Consider the following 19,369-nt stretch of genomic DNA (forward strand, 5'->3'; position numbering starts at 1 on the left):
ACAAGAGGGTAAACATAGGGGACAATCTCTTCGGGGCTGGGCGGGAGATAGGATCGTGGAAGGAGCCCAGCATCCTTATCCTTATCTAAATTGAAGGCACACAACACCTTGGCCCACTCATGACCTTTTATGAGGCGGCTTCCCTGTATAACTTATCAAGCCAGGGAACCTTCCGTGTCTCCACAGTCCTTCAAATATGAGGGGGAGTTTAAAATATTCTATGACAAACAGACAATGAGAGAGTTTGTGAACAAGATACCTGCACTACAGGAAATACTAAAGGGAGCTCTGTAGACAGATAGGAAAAGACAGAAGTGAGAGGTTTGGAACACAATCTTGGGTGATGTTAGCACAGCAATGTGAGTACACTGAACAAAGATGACTGTGAGTATGGTTGAAAGAGGAAGGTTAGGAGCATGTGGGACACCAGAAGGAAAGAGGAAAGGTAAAGACTGGGACTGTATAGCTCAGTGAAACCTAGAGTGCTCAACAATTGTGGTAAAATGTACAAATATGTTTTTACATGAGGTAGAACAAATGAATGTCAACCTTGCAAGGTTTTAAAAATAGGGTGGCATTGGGGAAAAATATATACTCAATGCAAACTAGAGAGTATAGTTAATAGGAACATTATATTATGCTTCCTTTAATGTAACAAAGACAATATACCAAAGCTAAATGCCTGTAAGAGGGGGACCTAAGGGAGGGGTATGGGACTCATGGCGTTGGTGATGTTGTCTGACTCTATTCTACTTTAGTTTAATGTTATCTTTCCTTTTCTTGCTTGATGAAAGAATGTTAAAATACTACTAACTGTAGTGTATAGTTTGCAGTAGGTATTCTTTTCTCCCTATATGCCCCTCTGTTATTAACTTCTAGTTACAGTGTCATACATTTGTCCTAGTGCATGAAAAAGATTTCTAATCATGGACATTGCCCACCACAAGATTCACTGTTTTATACATTGCCATCTTTCAGCCTTATGTTTTCTTTTGTTTTTTTCTTTTTCTTTTGTCTCTCTGCCTTCTTTGACTCTTCCTCCTTCTTTGTGGAAGAAATGGAGATGTCCTTATATAGATAGTGGTGAGGGTGGTGAATACATAAGTATGTGACTATAAAGGGAACCAATGATTGTTTACTTAGGATGGAATGTATGATGTGTGAACAAAACTGTCTTAAAAGAAAAGGGTTGATAAAGAAACCCTGAGGGCACTATATTGAGTGAAATAAGACAGACATATAAGGACAAATATTGCAGGGTCTCACTGATACGAACTAATTAGAATATGTAAACTCATAGACATGAAATATAAGTTACCAGAATTTAGAATGAAGCTAAAGAATGGGGAGCAGTTGCTTATTATAAGCCGTATGTTCAACTAGGTTGAACTTCAGTGTTTGAAAATGGACAGAGGTGATGGTAACACATTGTGAGAATGACTAACAGTGCTGAATGGTGTGTGAAGGTGGTGGAAAGGGGAAGCTCAGAGTCATGTATGTCACCAGAAGGAAAGTTGGAGGTTAAAAGGTGGGAATGTATAAAACAGTGAATCTTGAGGACTATGTCTGTGATTAACTGTACAAATATTAGAAATGCTTTTCATGAACTAGAACAAATGTATGAGAATATAACTAGACATTAATAATTGAGGGTCATATAGGGAGAAAAGTATACCTATTGCAAACTATATACTACAGTTAGTAGTATTTTAACATTCTTTCATCAACAGTAACAAATGTACTATACCAATACTATGAGTCAATAATGGAGGGGGTTGGTAAGGGGTATGGGAGGATTTAAGTTTCCTGTTTTTTTTGTTTGTTTGTTTGTTTGTTTGTTTGGTCTTTATTTCTTTTCTGGAGTAATGAAAATGTTGTAAAAATTAAAAAAAATTATTACTTGTGGTTGATGGATGCACAGCTGTGTGATGGTACTGTGGGCAATTGATTGTACACTTTGGATGTTTGAATAATTGTATGGAATGTGAACAATCTCAATAAAAAATTTTTTTAAAAGTGTATGAGATTATTCTGGCTAATAAATGAATAAGGAATGAGGGAAATAGAATATCACCATTTTGTAACTCCTAATGAATGAATGGATGTAGCCAATGATCATCAGCGGCTCCATAACTTCACAAAAAGTGTTAATCAGACAGATGTGCCTTCTGATAGAAGTACAGAACACCATCTGTAAAGTGTTCTAGCCAAAATGCACAACCAAAAAAATTCCAACCTGAATCTGATCAAGCCTCTCTATTTAACCAATTTGTAGGAAATGTATGGTTCAGAAGAACATTCTATGAGGATGCAATCAGCAAAATCCAGACTGTGGGAAACGGCAAGACAAATGACCTGATGTCATTAGCAAATAAACTGCACAGGGAAAAAAATGGAGAGTGACACAATAGAACTATGACACACACTAGTCACATGTGGCTATTTAGGTTGGTTAAATCAAATTAAATAAAACTAAAAATGCAGTTCCTCAGTCTCACTAGGCACATTACAGGTGTAACAGCAGAAAGTTGTACTGGACAGTGCTGCTATAGGAAAAGAGACTTAAGGTTCAATTACATTGTATAGATCTTATTTTGATCCTGATCCATGGTAATAAACTGAAAAATATTAGACAAATGGGGAGATTTTAACTGACTGCATAGTTGAGGATAATCATAAATTATTTAAAAATTAAATGTGATAATGGTATTGTAATTATCTTTTTGTTTTGGAAAGGGAATCCTTATTTTTTTTTATTTTGAAATAAATTCAAAGTTATATGAACAGTTGCAAAAACAATACTAGCCCCATACACAGAATTCCATCATACCCTGACCCCCTCCCCCGATAGCTCAATTCACTAAATTTAACGTGCTGTCACATCGCTATTTCTTTCCCTCCCTCCCTCCCCATCTATCATCCATCATCTATTGCTCTGTCATCTGAACATATGAGAGTTAGTTGCACACATCCTTGAACACACACTATAATTCACGTATACACTTCCCATGAACAAGAACATTCTTTTATGCAATCCCATTAAGCGCAGCTAAGAAGTACAAGAGATTCAACAATGATACAAAGCTTACATTCTATATTTCCTTTTTCTTATGTCTCAACAGTGTCCCTTTGAGCCACCTGTCCTCTATCCTCCAATCCTATCCAAGTTCATCCTTAGCATTGAAATGTCATCTAGTTAGACTGTCTTTTTTTTTTTCAGTTGTGGAAACATATATACAGCCTAAATCTTCCCATTCCACCCCCTCCCTAGCCTTCCATTAGTGGAATTATTCACATTTAGAATGTTGTAATGCTCTTTCCCACCATCCATTACTAGAAATTTCCCTTCACCTCAAACAGCAACCCTACACTCATTTCTTAACTCCCCATTGCCCCTTCCCCCATTTCTCTTAACCCAAACTCTACTTTTCATCTCTATGGTCATGTTCTCTGATAATTTCTTTGTGTTTACTGTAGGGCTTAAAATTAACCTCTTAAATCCATATCAATCTTGTTTTTCTTTGATATCACCTTCACTTCAATAGGACACATAAACTATGTTCCTATACTCCTTCATTCCCCCACCTTTATATAGTTGTCTACAATTACATATTTTACATTGAGTTCAAAACCACTGATTTGTCATTAGAGTTTGTGTATTTTATATCACGCAGGAAGTAAATAGTGGAGTTACAGTTCAAAAATTATTGACTTCTATTTGTATTCCTTTGTGGTTGGAGAATGTGCTTTGAGTATATTCAATTTTTTTTTTTTTTAATTTTTATTTCTTGAGGCTTGTTTTATGTCCCAGCTTATGGTACCTTCTGGAGAAAGATCTGTGATCACTAGAGAAAAATGAGTGTCCTGGTGATTTGGGATGTAAGGTACTATATATGTCTGTTAAAATTCTCTATATCTTTTTCTCCTTTCTTTGTTTCTCTGTTGGTAGGGCTCCCTTTAGAATCTGAAGTAGGGCAGGTCTTTTACTGGCAAATTCTCTCAGCATTTGTTTGTCTGTGAAAAACTTAAGCTCTCCCTCAAATTTGAAGGAGAGTTTTGCTGGATAAAGTGTTCTTGGTTGGAAATTTTTCTCTCTCAGAATTTTAAATATGTCATGCCACTGCCTTCTTGCCTCCATGGTGGCCGCTGAGTAGTCACTACTTAGTCTTATGTTTTTTCCTTTGTATGTGGTGAATTGCTTTTCTCTTGCTGCTTTCAGAACTTGCTCCTTCTCTTCAGTATTTGAGAGTCTGATCAGAATATGTCTCGGAGTGGGTTTATTTGGATTTATTCTAGTTGGAGTTCACTGGGCATTTATGCTTTGTGTATTTATATTGTGTATAAGGTTGGGGAAGTTTTCCCCAACAATTTCTTTGAATACTCTTTGAATACTCTCCTTATATGTAAGAGATTCATAATAAAACAGTTACTGATGAAATTAAATGATGTCTGGATTTACTTTTAAGTAATCCCAGATGATGAAACAAGATTGGCCATAAATATTTTGATTATTATTGAAACTGGGTGGTGAGTATATGAAAGTTCATTAAAACTGTTCTCTTTGCTTTTATATATTTCTGAAATTTTCCAGAATAAAAAGGTTATATTTTTATACGTTTGAAGCTTTCCATAATAACAAGGTTTTTTTTTTAACTTATGAGCAGCTAGCTACTTAAATATGACAAGCTGCATATTTGCTAGTTTACACCTCCTTAGCAGCAGCACTTGGAGCATTCCTCCCCTCTTAATGGCTAAAGCTCAGTGATGGACTACAACTTCCTGGGATATCAGCTGAACTTAAGAATCAGAGCTCCTTAGTTTTCTAAATTTCCTTTATTTGCCTTGGGTTAAAATTTCAGACTCCAGGGGGAGGATCTAAGATGGTGACATAGAGAGGAGTGGAAGACTGTTAGTCCCCCCATAACAAATCATAAACAACCAAAAAACTAGTAAATAACCCGGAATAACTGTGGGGAGACAAACGTGACTGTCCACTCATCATCCACCAACCTGAATTGGGAGGAATGCCTGAGATCACAGCATAAACTCTGTAAGTAAAAACTGCGGACCCGCACTGAGAGCCGAGAGCCTAGAGCTGGGAGCCCCTCCCTCACGGAAGCCATGTGGTGCTAGAGAGCAGCACTGTCTCAGCCCAGCTCCAACTGGGGTTTTAATGTCAACTGCTCAATACAGATAGCGAATCCTCAGCAAGCAGACAGAGGCTTTTGGTGACAACTGATCTTTGGAGAGTCAGGGGACATATCTGTCTCAGGACAGGGAGCCCAGAGGATTGGGTACTATCTCTGGCTGACGGGTGAATCTGGGAGCTTTCTATCCCTTTCTCTCTCTGTGGAGAAAGCCTCAGATGTTTTCATCCTGCAGCACTTCACATTTTAAAATCACAGCACTTTGACCTGCAGAGTCAGAGAAACAAAGAACTTATTGATATGCAGTGACCTCTCTGGAGGGGGCATAGCTTCCCAAGAGGAAAGGGAGGGGCCCAGCTCTACTGCCTGCCTTACTGGAACAAGACCCCAAAGCCTGGGGGAGGAGAGCCACCGGCTACACCCTCCTACACCAGCTGGTGACAGGCTGACAGGTGCACCTGCAGGGCAGAAAAGCACAGGGTGTATCAATCCTCTAAGATAAACCATCAGGGAAATATATTTCCTCCTTCTGTGACCTGAGCCTGTTCTCATCCGGAAAAACCTGATTGGGGTGGCCTAGGAGGTCAGATGCCTAGACAACAGAAAACTACAACCTATGCTAAGAAAAACAAAGTTATGGCCCAGTCAAAGGAACAAACATACACTTCAACTGAGATATAGGAATTTAAACAACTAATGCTAAATCAATTCAAAAAGTTTAGAGAAGATTTAGCAAAAGAGATAAAGGCTATAAAGAAAACACTGGGCATACATAAGGCAGAAATTGAAAGTTCAAAAAAACAACTAGCAGAATCTATGGAAATGAAAGGCACAATACAAGAGATGAAAGACACAATGGAAACATACAACAGCAGATCTCAAGAGGCAGAAGAAAACACTCAGGAACTGGAGAACAAAATACCTGAAAGCCTACACACAATGGAGCAGATGGAGAAAAGAATGAAAAAATATGAGCAATGTCTCTGGGAACTTAAGGATGAAACAAAGTACAAGAATGTATGTATCATTGGTGTCTCAGAAAGGGAAGAGAAGGGAAAAAGGGGCAGAAGCAATAATACAGGAAATAATCCATGAAAATTTCCCATTTCTTATGAAAGACATAAAATTACAGATCCAAGAAGCACAGCATACTCCAAACAGAATAGATCTGAATAGGTCTACGCCAAGACACTTAATAATCAGATTATCAAATGTCAAAGACAAAGAGAGAATCCTGAAAGCAGCAAGAGAAAAGCAATCCATCACATACAAATGAAGCTTAAAAAGATTATGCGCGGATCTCTCAGCAGAAACCATGGAGGCAAGAAGGCAGTGGTGTGATGTATTTAAGATACTGAAAGACAAAAACTGCCAACCAAGAATCCTATATCCAGCAAAACTGTCCTTCAAATAATGAGGGAGAGCTCAAAATATTTTATGACAAACCAACAATGAGAGACTTTGTGAACAAGACACCCACCCTACAGGAAATACTAAAGGGAGCACTACAGAGTGATAGAAGACAGGAGTGCATGGTTTGGAACACAATTTTGGGAGATGGTAGCACAGCAATGTAAGTACACTGAACAAAGATAACTATAAATATGGTTGAGAGAGGAAGGTTGGGAGCATGTGAGACACCAGAAGAAAGGAGGAAAGATAAAGACTGGGACTGTGTAAGTTGGTGAAATCTAGAGTATTCAACAATTGTGATAAAATGTACAAATATGTTCTTTTACGAGGGAGAACAAGCAAATGTCAACCTTGCAAAGTGTTAAAAATGGGGAGGCATTGGGGGAGGGATGCAATCAATGTAAACTAGAGACTGTAACTAACAGAATCATTGTATTATGCTTCCTTTAATGTAACAAAGGCTATATACCAAGGTAAATGCAGATAAGAGGAGGGGATAGGGGAGGTGTGTTAGACACTTGACATTGGTGGTGTTGTATGACTCTTTACTCTACTTTGATTTAAGATTATCTTTCCTTTTGCTGCTTCCTAGATGTCATTTTTTTTCTCTATCTTTTTTCTTTTTCTTTTGCCTCTCTATCTTCTTTGAGTCTCCCTCCTGCCTTGTGAAAGAAATGTAGATGCCCTTATATAGATAGTGATGAAGGTGGTGAACACATAAACATGTGATCATACAGAGAACCATCGATTGTTTACTTAGGATGGAATGTATGACATGTGAACAAAACCGTCTTAAAAAAAAATAGTTGATGACAAAACCTCAAGGGCAATATACTGAGTGAAATAAGCCAGGCACATAAGGACAAATATTGCAGGGTCTCACTGATAGGAACTAATTATAACATATAAACTCATAGACATGAAATATAAGGTACCAAGATATAGGACGAGGCTAAAGAATGGGGAGCGGTTGCATAATATGAGCAGAATGTTCAACTAGGATGAACTTAAATGTTTGGAAATGAACAGAGGTGTTGGTAGCAAGATGTGAGAATAACTAACAGTGCTGAATGGCGTGTGAATGAGGTGGAAAGGGGAAGCTCAGAGTCATGTATGTCACCAGAAGGAAAGTTGGAGGTCAAAAGATGGGAATGTATAAAACTGAATGCTATGGTGGGCAATGTCCATGATTAACTGTACAAATTTCAGAAATCTCTCCCATGAACCAGAACAAATGTATGACAACACAATTAGAAGTTAATAATAGAGGGGCATATAGGGAAAAAATATATAACTATTGCAAACTATATATTACAGTTAGTAGTATTTGAATGTTCTTTCATAACAGTAACAAATATACTATACCAATACTATGAGTCAACAATTGAGGAGGGTTGGTTAGGGATAAGGGAGGATTCGAGTTTCCTGTTCTTTTTTTTTTTTCTTTTTTCGTCTTTGGCTTTATTTCTTGTCTGGAGTAATGAAAAGGTTCTAAAAATTGAACAAAAATTAAGCTTGGTGATGGATGCACAGCTGTATGAGGGTACCAGGGGCAACTGATTGTACACTTTGGATCTTTGGATAATTGTATGGTATGTGAAAAATCTCAATAAAAATTTTAAAAAAATGAATTTAATACAATGAAAGAAACAAAAATTAAACTTCTCATTTTAAAAAAGTCACCATGGGGGCACTATAATTTTCTGCCAATATGGCCTAAAATTCATAAACTCAATTTCATCAGGAAGAACCTCTGGAAAAAAACACAATTTGAGGAATATTCTTGAAAAGGATGGTTCAGCAGTTTTCTGATATAGCCAGATGGAGGAAATAATCCAGATATATTCATATGAAAGGGAATAAATATACCTGAAAAAGAAATGCAATGTTAGATATGAGACTGGACACTATTTTTGTTTTGTGTCTTTACACATTTCTATCATTATTATTACTATTAACATTTTGCTTGATCTATAGGACATGATTGGGTAATTGTTGAGGTGGGGACCAGGCCCCTAGATGAGATATTTGTACTGCAATCAGGTTAATTTAATGATTGTGGTAATGTTCCTGTGAATACATAAGAGAATGTCTCTATTCTTAAGTGAAATACTACAAGAATAATTAAAGAAACTGACATTTTTTTAAACATGAATTTCCAATTGTTAAAGAAAACCTTATTATACAAGGAATATGAAACAATGTTAACTCAGTGAAAAAATAAATAAAATAAATGCAAAAAAAAAAAAATTTCAGACTCCCGTTAAAGTTCCTTAAACTTTCCTCTAGCAAGGAAGTATTAGCCTGAGTCTATATGGCTAGCACAGCCGAGAACCAAGAACACAGGCCAATCAGTATCTTCTTTCAAAGATGTTATATAGTTTGTCCTCTCTCCCCACCTCTTTATATCTGGAGAACAAAAAAGGGAGAGGTAGGGTTAAGGGTGAAAAGTATGCATCCTCTCTGCTGGTCTCCCAGTATGAGACAGATCTCCTCAACTTTTTGGGATCTTTGGCCAGTAAGAAGCCAGGAGGCTGACAGCCTTTACAGACTGCCAAGGTAGAAGTGGTTGGTGAAGCTGCACCATCTTTGTGTGTCTTTCTCAAAGGTGAATTCATCCATTTGGGTGTGGCTCTAATGTATGACACACTAGCGAGAAGCCTGGATTATTGATCCCAGCTATCCAAGCTCCATCCATGGTGGATCTAAGATAGGCTCTTGACTCCTATTCATCTTTAGAGTTTCCTCATCCAACTTCCCTATACTTTGCATGCTCCAACTAGACTGATTGTTCTTATGTAATATAACTCTGTGTAGATGACAGTATGTAAAATTTGTACAAAATTTTATACAGGTAAAATTTTATTCACAACAATGCATTCTTGTAAAAGTATTTCCACAGCTCTCCCAACATTAAGTGTTGCAAAAAGTAAAGGGAGGGGAAGGCTTCTGCCAAGTTGAGGATCATTTCCCAAACCCCTCCATCTCACCCTATGGGCTCCCTGTTAATGGCTTTGGTTTCCTCTCTTTTAGATGGAACCCTTCCTTGGAATATCTTTCCGTTACCCCATCCAGGATTGTGAGTTTGCCACAAGCAAGTTGGACCCTTCACAAGAAATAGCTTGACCTGATGACAGGGATGGAAGAGCCGACAGGAGTAGAAAGCCAGAGCCCGCTCCCAAGCCCCCATCAGGGCTCTCTGAGGAAGGTTGTGGCTGCTGCCTTGGCCCTAGATGGGGAATCCACAATAGGTCGCAGGAGAAAGAAGAAGAAGGAGTCCCGCCCAGAATCCATCATCATCTTCCGGTCAGTGAGTGAGAAATTGGATGAGGAGCCAGGGGAATCGGAAGGTGGAGACCAACCTAAAGAAGGGGAGGGAGATGATTTCCTGGACTATCCTGAGGATGATGGTGAGTTCCTCTGGGGCCATGTGTTTATAGCCATGGGAACAAAACCCAGTGATGATCCTACAGAAGACAGTCAGGCATTTGCTCACTGATTGGTTATTCTTGTTGATACATTTCTTCTCACAGTGTGGCAAAGTCCTCAGCCCACAATATTTACTGAGTACCTATTACATTCCATGCTAGATAATATGGGGGTGATCTCTCCCCTTTTGGAACTCCTAATGGAAGTGCTGGCTGGTTATACCTGGTGGAAGAGACTGATTTGTACACAATTAGCAGACTATGCTAATTACTCAATACATGTAGGATAAAGTAACAATAATAGTTGAATATTCATAATAATCAGAAAAATGAGAACTATGATGACAATGAAATATAGTATTCCTTCATACAGAGTGTTGCCAAAAATGGTTAAAACTTGACAATAATAATATGAGGAAATGGGTATACGCTTCTACACCTCAAGTGGACATAGAAGCTACTTTAACCACTTTGTAAGGAAATTTTTAATACTTACTAAAATTCAAAATTCAAAATATACATACTCTATGTCCCAGAAATTCTAATTCTCAGTATCTATCCCAGGAAATTTATGCCTGTGTCCATAAGGAGACATCCGTAAGAATGCTTGTTGCTAAAGAAATTGTGAAGCGTCCATATTAAGGATTCCTGTGTGGCAGTAGATAGGTGAGGTAGATGAGTGGATGGGTAGATCTCTAAGACATACGCCTGCCATGAACAAGACGGACAAGGTCCCTGCTTTCATACAGCTTGCCTACTGGTCAGGGGAAGACAGACAGTAAACAAGTCAACACAAAATATATATATATAATTTCAGGTGGTGGTGAGCATTACAAAGACAATAAAACCACAGTGATGGGAAGATGAGTAACTAGTGGAAGGTGGTAGGGAGAGAAGGCCATGGAAGGCCTCTCTGAAGAAGTGGCGTTTGACCTGACCCAAGTGACAGGAAGGGGCCACCTGTGAAAAGACCTGAGCAGAGCATTTCCAGGCATGGTGTATTAGTTAGGTTTCTCTAGCAAAACAGAATCAACAAGAGATATCTATAAATATAAGATTTATAAAAGTGTCTCACTCAACTGTGGGTATGCATGAGTCCAAATTCCTTAGGGCAGGCAGCAAACTGGCAACTCCAACGAAGATGTTCGATGAACTCCTCAGGCAATGAACTGGCAACTTCGACAAACTCCTTAAGAAATGCTTCACTGGTTAGACGAAGAAGAAGTGAAGATCCTCTATCTGTCTCACTTAAAAGTCTTCAACTGATTGGATTAAATCCAGCTAATTGCATTCTCTCACTGTGGAAGACATGCCTTTCATTGATGTAATCAGTCACAGCTGTAGCCAGTTGACTGATGATTTAATAAACCAATCTTCTGGTTTATTAAGCAGCCACAAATGTCCTTGCAGTAATGGTTAGGCCAGTGCTTGCTTGACCAGACACCTGGGTACCATCACCTGGACAAGGTGACACATGAACCTAACCAACACAGAGGGTAACAGCAAGCGAAAGATCCTGGGGTGGGAGCACCATTGGCCTGAGCAACTAGAATGGAGGGAACAAGGGGGAGGATGGTGAGAGGAGAACAGGAACGGAGGCAGGGCCAGATCATATTGGGCCTTGTAGGTCATAGTAAGGAGTTGGGATTGTGTTATAATGGCAAAGGGGAGTCAATGGAGGACTCTTAGGGACAGAAGAGGCACCATCTCGTTGATATTTTTAAAGGCTCATGCAGGCTTCTCAGTGAAGAATGGATTAGAGGGAGTAAGGGTAGAAGTTGATGAGCGGCACTGCAGCCACAATAATAGTAATGTAGAAGCCAGGACTAGGGGGATAGCAGGGGAGGTAGAGGAGAGTGGATGGATTCTGAATGAAACTTAGAACTTGCTGGTGCATTCAAGGTAGGGGGTGTGGCAAAGAGAGGAATCAATATTGACTCCTGTTTTTTTAAAATACAGTTTTATTGAGATGTATTCAATACCCTGCAGTCATCGACAGTGTACAATCAACTATTCACAGTGCCATCATATAGTTGTGCATTCATCACCAGAATCAACTTTTGAACATTTTTCTAACTCTAAATAAATAAATAAATAAATAAATACAAAAATAGAAGTAAAAAAGAACACCTAAAACATTCCATCTCCCCCATCCCACCTATTTTTCATTTAGTTTTTGTCCCTATTTTTCTACTCATCTGTCCATATACTGGACAAAGGGAGTATGAGCCACAGGGTTTTCACAATCACACAGGCACACCATGTAGGCTACATAGTTACACAATCATTTTCAGGAATCAGGGCTACTGGGTTACAGTTCAGTAGTTTCAGGTATTTCCTTCTAGCTATCCCAATACACTAAAAACTAAAAAGGGATATCTATATAGCACATAAGAATGTCCTCCAGAGTGACCTCTCAACTCCATTTAAAATCTGTCAGCCAGTGAAACTTTGTTTTTTTTTTTTCATTTTATTTCTCCCTTTTGGTCAAGAAGATTTTCTCAATCCCATGATGCCATGTCCAGGCTCATCTCCAAGAGTCATGTCCCATGTTGCCAGGGACATTTATAGCCCTGGGAACCAAGTCCCACATAGGGGAGAGGGCAGTGAGTTCACCTGCTGAGTTGGCTTGGAGAGATAGAGAGGGCCACATCTGAGCAACAAAGAGGTTATCTGGGGGAGACTCTTAGGCACAATTATAAGTAGGCTCAGCCTCTCCTTTGCAGCAACAAGTTTCACAAGGGCACGTTCCAAGATTGAGGGCTCATCCTACCAAACCGTCAGTCCTCAACATTTGTGAGAACACCAGTAACAACCCGGGTGGGGAAGTCCAACGTTTTGCATTCTTCCCGTTTCCCAGACTCCTGGGTTTTTGACTTGGGAAATGGAGAGACAGATGGTGGTGTCATTTACTGAGATGAAGGAGACTGTGAAACTATTAGGTTTTGGGGAAACAGTACAACCCTTGTATGTGGGCAGTCAGAGCCCCTGCCAATATACTGGGTCCTTGTACTTAGGTGGCTCTGTTCTACCCATGGAGCAAGGAGTCCACAGGCTCAAAAAAGACATACCTACCTAGAACCTATACCTCCCACGTACACTTTTAGACCACATTTTACACAGCTGCCCCAATATCCCCAATCTCACTTCCAAGGCAGCCAAATGATGGCTTTTTGGTGGCGGTGGTGGGATGTGTGTTGTGGAAAGAGCTTGGATGTGAGGACTGGGATGTCCACAGGCATGTATGAGGCCCTCCTGGGGACACATAGAGATATGCATGGGAAGACAAGGGGGTGGGCTGTCCATGAAGGACCTCCAGTTGAATTCTTGCCCTAGGCCTGTGATGTATATACACAGACACACAGATACACATACACACTCGGTATATAAGGCACACAGATTACAGTTTTCCACAGTATATACAGTAGTTGGTACTCATAACAAATACTTTCACAGTATTTGAAAACTGGAAATAAGATCATTATACTGTGGTGTCCATAATAAAGTGAGGGCGTGAATGCTTAGATGATTTGCAAATAGTCCCCCACACCCCTCCTTTTCACAGAGATTGTGTCAAGATTGAGGCCCAGAAAGGTACATAGAGAACATGAAAAACAAGTTTAACCATGTCTTGATTTATCAGGGCCCATATGTATGGGGAGAGAGTTCACTGTGAGAGAAACACCAGTGTTTCCCTTCCAAAGGACACCCATTTGCTCAATCATTGAATCACAGACTCCAAAGGCTGTGAAAATGGACATTTTCCTATTCAACCCCATCCTTTTGTCTGATTTTCACCTCCTTTGTGCCTTGCAGGTATGTGGAACATGCCTTTGGATAGCCACTATGTCACATTAACTGGAACCATCACACGAGGAAAGAAAAAGGGTCAGATGGTGGACATCCATGTCACATTGACAGAGAAGGAGCTGCAGGAATTGACCAAGCGTAAAGAGATGTCAAGGGAAACAACACCAGAAGGAAGAAAGGCCTGCCAGATGGGAGCAGACCGAGGGCCCCATGTGGTCCTCTGGACACTGGTCTGCCTGCCTGTGGTTTTTGTCCTCTCTTTTATTGTCTCTTTCTACTATGGCACCATCACCTGGTACAACATCTTCCTTGTGTACAATGAAGAGAGGACCTTCTGGCACAAGATCTCATGTTGCCCCTGCCTCATTCTCTTCTATCCAGTGCTCATTGTGGCCATGGCCTCTTCCCTAGGCCTCTATGCTGCTGTGGTCCAGCTGTCATGGTCCTGGGAAGCATGGTGGCAAGCTGCTCGGGACATGGAGAAAGGCTTCTGTGGCTGGCTCTGCAGCAAGCTGGATCTGGAGGACTGCTCTCCGTACAGCATTGTGGAGCTGCTTGAGTCTGACAATATCTCGGGCAATCTCTCCAACAAGGACTCCACCCAGGAAGTAGAAACCTCCACTGTCTGAACTCCCAACAACTTACTTCTTTCTCTAGTTTTAGTAACCTTTATATCATATTCCAATTCCAGAGGATTCATTCTTTAAATCATCCCCTGTCCCCCACATTTCTGGAAAGTCCTAGCCCACATTGGTTTGTCCTATCATCTTTATAGTTCCAGGAGAGCAGGGAATAGAAATTTGTGTCAAAGCAATCCATCCTGTGGATAAACTATTCTTCATTTCCTGCTCTAAAGGACATGGAGCTTGGCTGTGTATCATGGAGGAGCATGGAGGAGTTATTAGTACCTGGAACCCAAGAGAATATCTGCCTATTGTGACAGGAAGAATAAGAAGGCTCAAAGGAGACCAAGGACACCAATAAGATAATAGGGATGGAGTGAAACATTTTGGAAGCAGGGTTGCCACAGTACAGCAGAATGTAATGACTTGTGTATATCAGTTAGATGTAGATTTAGCTGCATACGATTAAAGCCCTAAAATATCAGTGGTTTACATAAGATAGAAGTTTATTTCTCTCTTATACAGAAGAAGTCTGGTGGAAGACTGTGCAGAGACCTGGGGGAGTCATTAGCTTCTTCTGTTCCTCTCCTTTTAGTAGGATATGGCGCTTATGGCCTTTATCCTCAACATCCCAGATGCTGACCACATCTCAGGCCATCACATCGATGTTTCTGCCAGCAGAATAGAAGAAGGGGCAAAGAAGAGCACCCCCATCCAGTTTAAGGAGACTTCCTAGGGGTCCTATTCAATACTACTTCTTTTATCTCTTCAACCAGACCTTAGTCCCATGCCCTCACATGCAAAAGAGACTGGAAAATGCAGTCTTTGGGCTGGGAAGCTATATTCTCAGCTAAATACTGGGGCTATGCTGATTTGAGAGAAAAGAGAAGAATGACTTTTTTGGTAGGCAAGTAAGATCTCTGCCTCACAGTGATTATTTAAATGCAGTTAATCTCAAACTATTAATATAATTTTATCTATCTATTTATTTATTTATTTTGGCCTGAATTTTACACAGAGAGAATTTACACATAGATATTAGTTAAGAAGCACCTTGTATACCTTGCAATTAAACTTCTTTAATGTCACGTGGTTTCAGGGTTATTTGGAAAGGAACAGTGGGCAGGAGAGAACAATTATGTATTAGCAACATAACTTTTTCATGGTGGTGGAGATGGCCGGAGGTGGTGATATTTAATCTAATCAGTAGATTAAACACTATGAGGGGAGAGAACGTATCTGCCAAATTACCCCCAATAGAGATCAGTAACCCTCAGCACAAAGAAGGCAGATTTAGCCTTCTGTGATTGGGCAAAACCTCACTCAGAGCCTCACTCACTTGGACCTTTCAGAGTTGAATAACAAATGCAATCTTTGGTGTTCTGAGAAGCTCGTGTTTTCCTGGCCACTAGGGGCTGTAAATCACATTAATAGCTTCTGAACTATTGATTTTTAAAGTCTCACTCCTAGGGGTCTCCTTCTAATTTCAAAAAATCTAATCCTTGGAGGTCAAGCAAACTTTGGAAGTTTGAGTCCTTGCAAAAATAGCTGATACTCATTTCATGTTCATGTCTCAGAAGTGAGCTATTGAAAGAACTGCTGTGAACCAAACCAGAGGGTCGGTTGTGCTCCCCCACAACAGGCCAAAAGCATTTGTTCTTATGTATGGTGCTGAACTCCACCTTAAGAGGTGTGCTCTCTCTTTCTTTCTCTCTTCTAATTATTGTTAGTCTGATGAGGGGAAAAAAATCTGCCCAGCATTTTTGAAGATAAACTTGGTGCTCTCTGGTGCTTTTACAGAGATATAAACAATTGTAATGAAAACAAAGGAAATAAAAATAAAATCTGATTAACATTTATTTGCTCACTTGGTCTTTGAGGCTCTCCAAAATTGCGGTGAATGCTACAAATCACAGGAAAAGGGTGAGCCTGGTGGCTATCCTATATATGTATAAAGATCTTCATGCGGATCCTTAGGACTTGACAGTTTCCATATACCACTAATTTACTGGGATCCCATTTAGGTGGACTGTTTTCACAGATCACATATTTACCTAAGTGTAACCACATCTGTCACATTTCAGCCACAGCCAAAAGTAGTCATGATTAGGCTAAAGGTGAATGGGAGGAGAGGGAGAGAGTGAGATAAGGCCTAAGGGATCCCTAGATGATGTTTACATGGTCTTTACCCTAGTTGGGCTCACCACCTAGTAAATGAAAGAGGCTTTAAACTAAAATGATTTCAAAGGCTCCAATAGAGGAAAAAACACTGAACCTAAAATCACAAAAGCAATCTCTTTTCTTATCTCATCAAACACCTAGTGAACCTTAGAGAAGAAATTGGAGAGCTAAATAACATACTTGAACAGTTCAGTTCACCCATCATTACCTAATCTTCACGGTGAATATCAGGAAGGAGGGCTGTATTTTCCAATTACTTAGAGCCATAACTTGCTGAGCTGGAGATAACAATATCTAACCCAGTGTGATTATATTTATGTTTCCAAGCCAACTTGTCTATTTTTTTACATATATTTGCTTCTTTATTCATCACCATCATTTTGCTGTTTATGCTTCATTTACCCTTTTAATTTGTTCAGTGAAAAGAGATTCAGAAAGCTTCAGTAATATGACAAATCTTCATAGCTAGACAATGTCATAGCTAGAATTTAAACATAGCTCTCTGTGGGTCTTCCAAACTCAAATTCCTTAACATGCTCATCATGAAGAGTACACACCACATCTAGGCTGTGTCTGGATATGTTGCCTTTCAGACTAATCATCAGAGCTCCCTATCCCACTATCACAACCTCTTCTCCTTGCAGCATATTGAAAATTTATTCCATATATCCAGTTTCTCCTACCACACAGGAACCTCTTGTGCATTGACTGCAAACATCAGTCCCCACTTCTTATTTTTTCCACCCAGTTTAGACCCCATTTATTCATTTTAACATACATTTTCTAAGATCAAATTATGTCTTTTGACCCTTTCACCACATCTGGTGATCAAATCACCAATCCCCAGTGATTCCAAATACCTGCTCACCTATAGCTTCATTTGACACAGGACATGACTAGGATATTGATTCTGGTCTAAATACAGTCACAAATACCTGAGGCCTTTGTATACACCGGAAATTCTACTATGCCTTGGTAATTAAACAGTTCTTCCATGTGCCATGTACATGTCAAACTTCAATGCCTTTTGAATCTCTTTCTCCCCTGTCCCTTCACTTTTTAAAAAATATTTTAATTCAGTTTTACTGAGATACATTCACATGCCATAGAACCATCCACAGTGTACAATCAATTATTCAAAGTACCATCATATAGTTGTGCATTTATCACCACAACCAATTTCTAAACATTTTCATTGCTCCAAAAAAGATAAAAATAAGAATAAAAATAAAAGTATAAAAGAATGCCCAAAACATTCCATCCCCCCCATCACACTCCATTTTTCATTTAATTTTTGTCCCCATTTTTTTACTCATCTGTCTACATGTTGGATAAAACGAAGTGTGAACCATAAGGTTTTTGCAATCACCAAGTCATACCGTGTAAGCTACATAGTTATACAATTGTCTTCAAGAATCAAGGTTACTGGATTGCAGTTCGACAGTTTCAGGTATTTTCTTCTAGCTATGCCAATACACTAAAGACTTAAAAGGGATACCTATATAGTGCATAAGAATACCCTCCAGAGTGACCTCTCAACTCCATTTGAAGTCTCTCAGCCACTGAAACTTTATTTTGTTTCATTTTGCTTTCCCCTTTTGGTTGAGAAGATTTTCTCAATCCCACGATGCCGGGTCCAGGTGCATCCAATGCCCTGCAGTGCATTGACTGCAAACATCAGTCCCCACTTCTTATTTTTTCCACCCAGTTTAGACCCCATTTATTCATGCATTGACATTACAAATTACCCTCCATCTCAGTTCATGCTCGAGGATAAAGAAACCTTGTTCTCCATTACCTCCTTTAAAACAAGATTCTAAATCTTAAAAGGAACTCATTTCAGATGATTTGAAAGTTTCATTCTGCCCCTTTGGAATGGAAACCCAGAGCTTAATTTTTGCTGCATTGCAAAAAGATTAATAGCCAACATCAAAATTTTTCTTTCTCAATTAATGTAATTTCTAACATAAGCCTTTCACATAGATTTTTTTAAAATGGGATTTAATGGAAGTGGTGGAACATGGTTCCAACACTACTCATATCTGTCTGGGATATAAAACTCAATTTCATATCTATACTCTGTTAAGGATTTTAACTAATATTTCCAACTGCCCATAAAACCATTATTATGGCTTTGTGTAAGAGCACAAATTCAGCCTCCACATCGTATTCTGTATAATGCTTATAATGTCATCACTCATGTAGTTCACTCTCAGAATGATATCGAACTCAAATACTTTCCAGCAACCAAAATTGTAAATAAATTAAATTCTTTACTTGCCTTTATTAATGACTCTAAAGAGCATGAATAATCTACACTGCAGCAATACTTTTTCAAAACCTCTTCATTTCAGCTATTGATTGCTATGAAACAAACTAATCCAAAATTCAGGGGCCTAAAAGAACAACCATTTGATTTATTTGCTCACAGTTCTGCAATTTTGGCAGTGCTCCTTGGAGACGACTTGTCTCTGCTCAATGTCTCTAACACTGTATGGCCGGACTGGGGTGGGACTGGGGCTGGAATATCTACTCCCAAGGTAGCTTCTCGGGCATAGCTGCCAAGTTGGTGCTGGCTGTCATCTAGGTGTGCTCCTGGGGCTGTTGGTGCTCAGTGTTCCACGGGGCTTCTCCATGTGGCTAGGATGGACTTTCCCCTCATGGTAGTGTTAGGGTAGTCAGACTTTGTATATGGTGGGTGGCTTCTCCTAGAGTGCAAATGTCAAATTTGCCAGGCATCGTAAAGGCTTTGCTTTGGAACTGGCCC

At 39.5% G+C, this 19,369-nt stretch overlaps 1 protein-coding gene across 1 annotated transcript in view; it reads left to right on the top strand.

Moving 5' to 3' along the window:
* TMEM169 (transmembrane protein 169) overlaps positions 1–16,246 on the top strand; it is a 29,256-nt gene extending 13,010 nt beyond the window's left edge. The window contains exons 2-3 of the mRNA XM_037849702.1: positions 9,594–9,970; positions 13,805–16,246. Coding sequence (XP_037705630.1) covers positions 9,691–9,970; positions 13,805–14,427 — 903 coding nt within the window. The 5' untranslated portion in view covers positions 9,594–9,690 and the 3' untranslated portion in view covers positions 14,428–16,246. The remainder of the gene's footprint in view (positions 1–9,593; positions 9,971–13,804) is intronic.
* The last annotated feature ends 3,123 nt before the right edge of the window (positions 16,247–19,369 follow it).

The sequence above is a fragment of the Choloepus didactylus genome, chromosome 9, assembly GCF_015220235.1.
Source record: "Choloepus didactylus isolate mChoDid1 chromosome 9, mChoDid1.pri, whole genome shotgun sequence".
Taxonomy (NCBI): domain Eukaryota; kingdom Metazoa; phylum Chordata; class Mammalia; order Pilosa; family Megalonychidae; genus Choloepus; species Choloepus didactylus.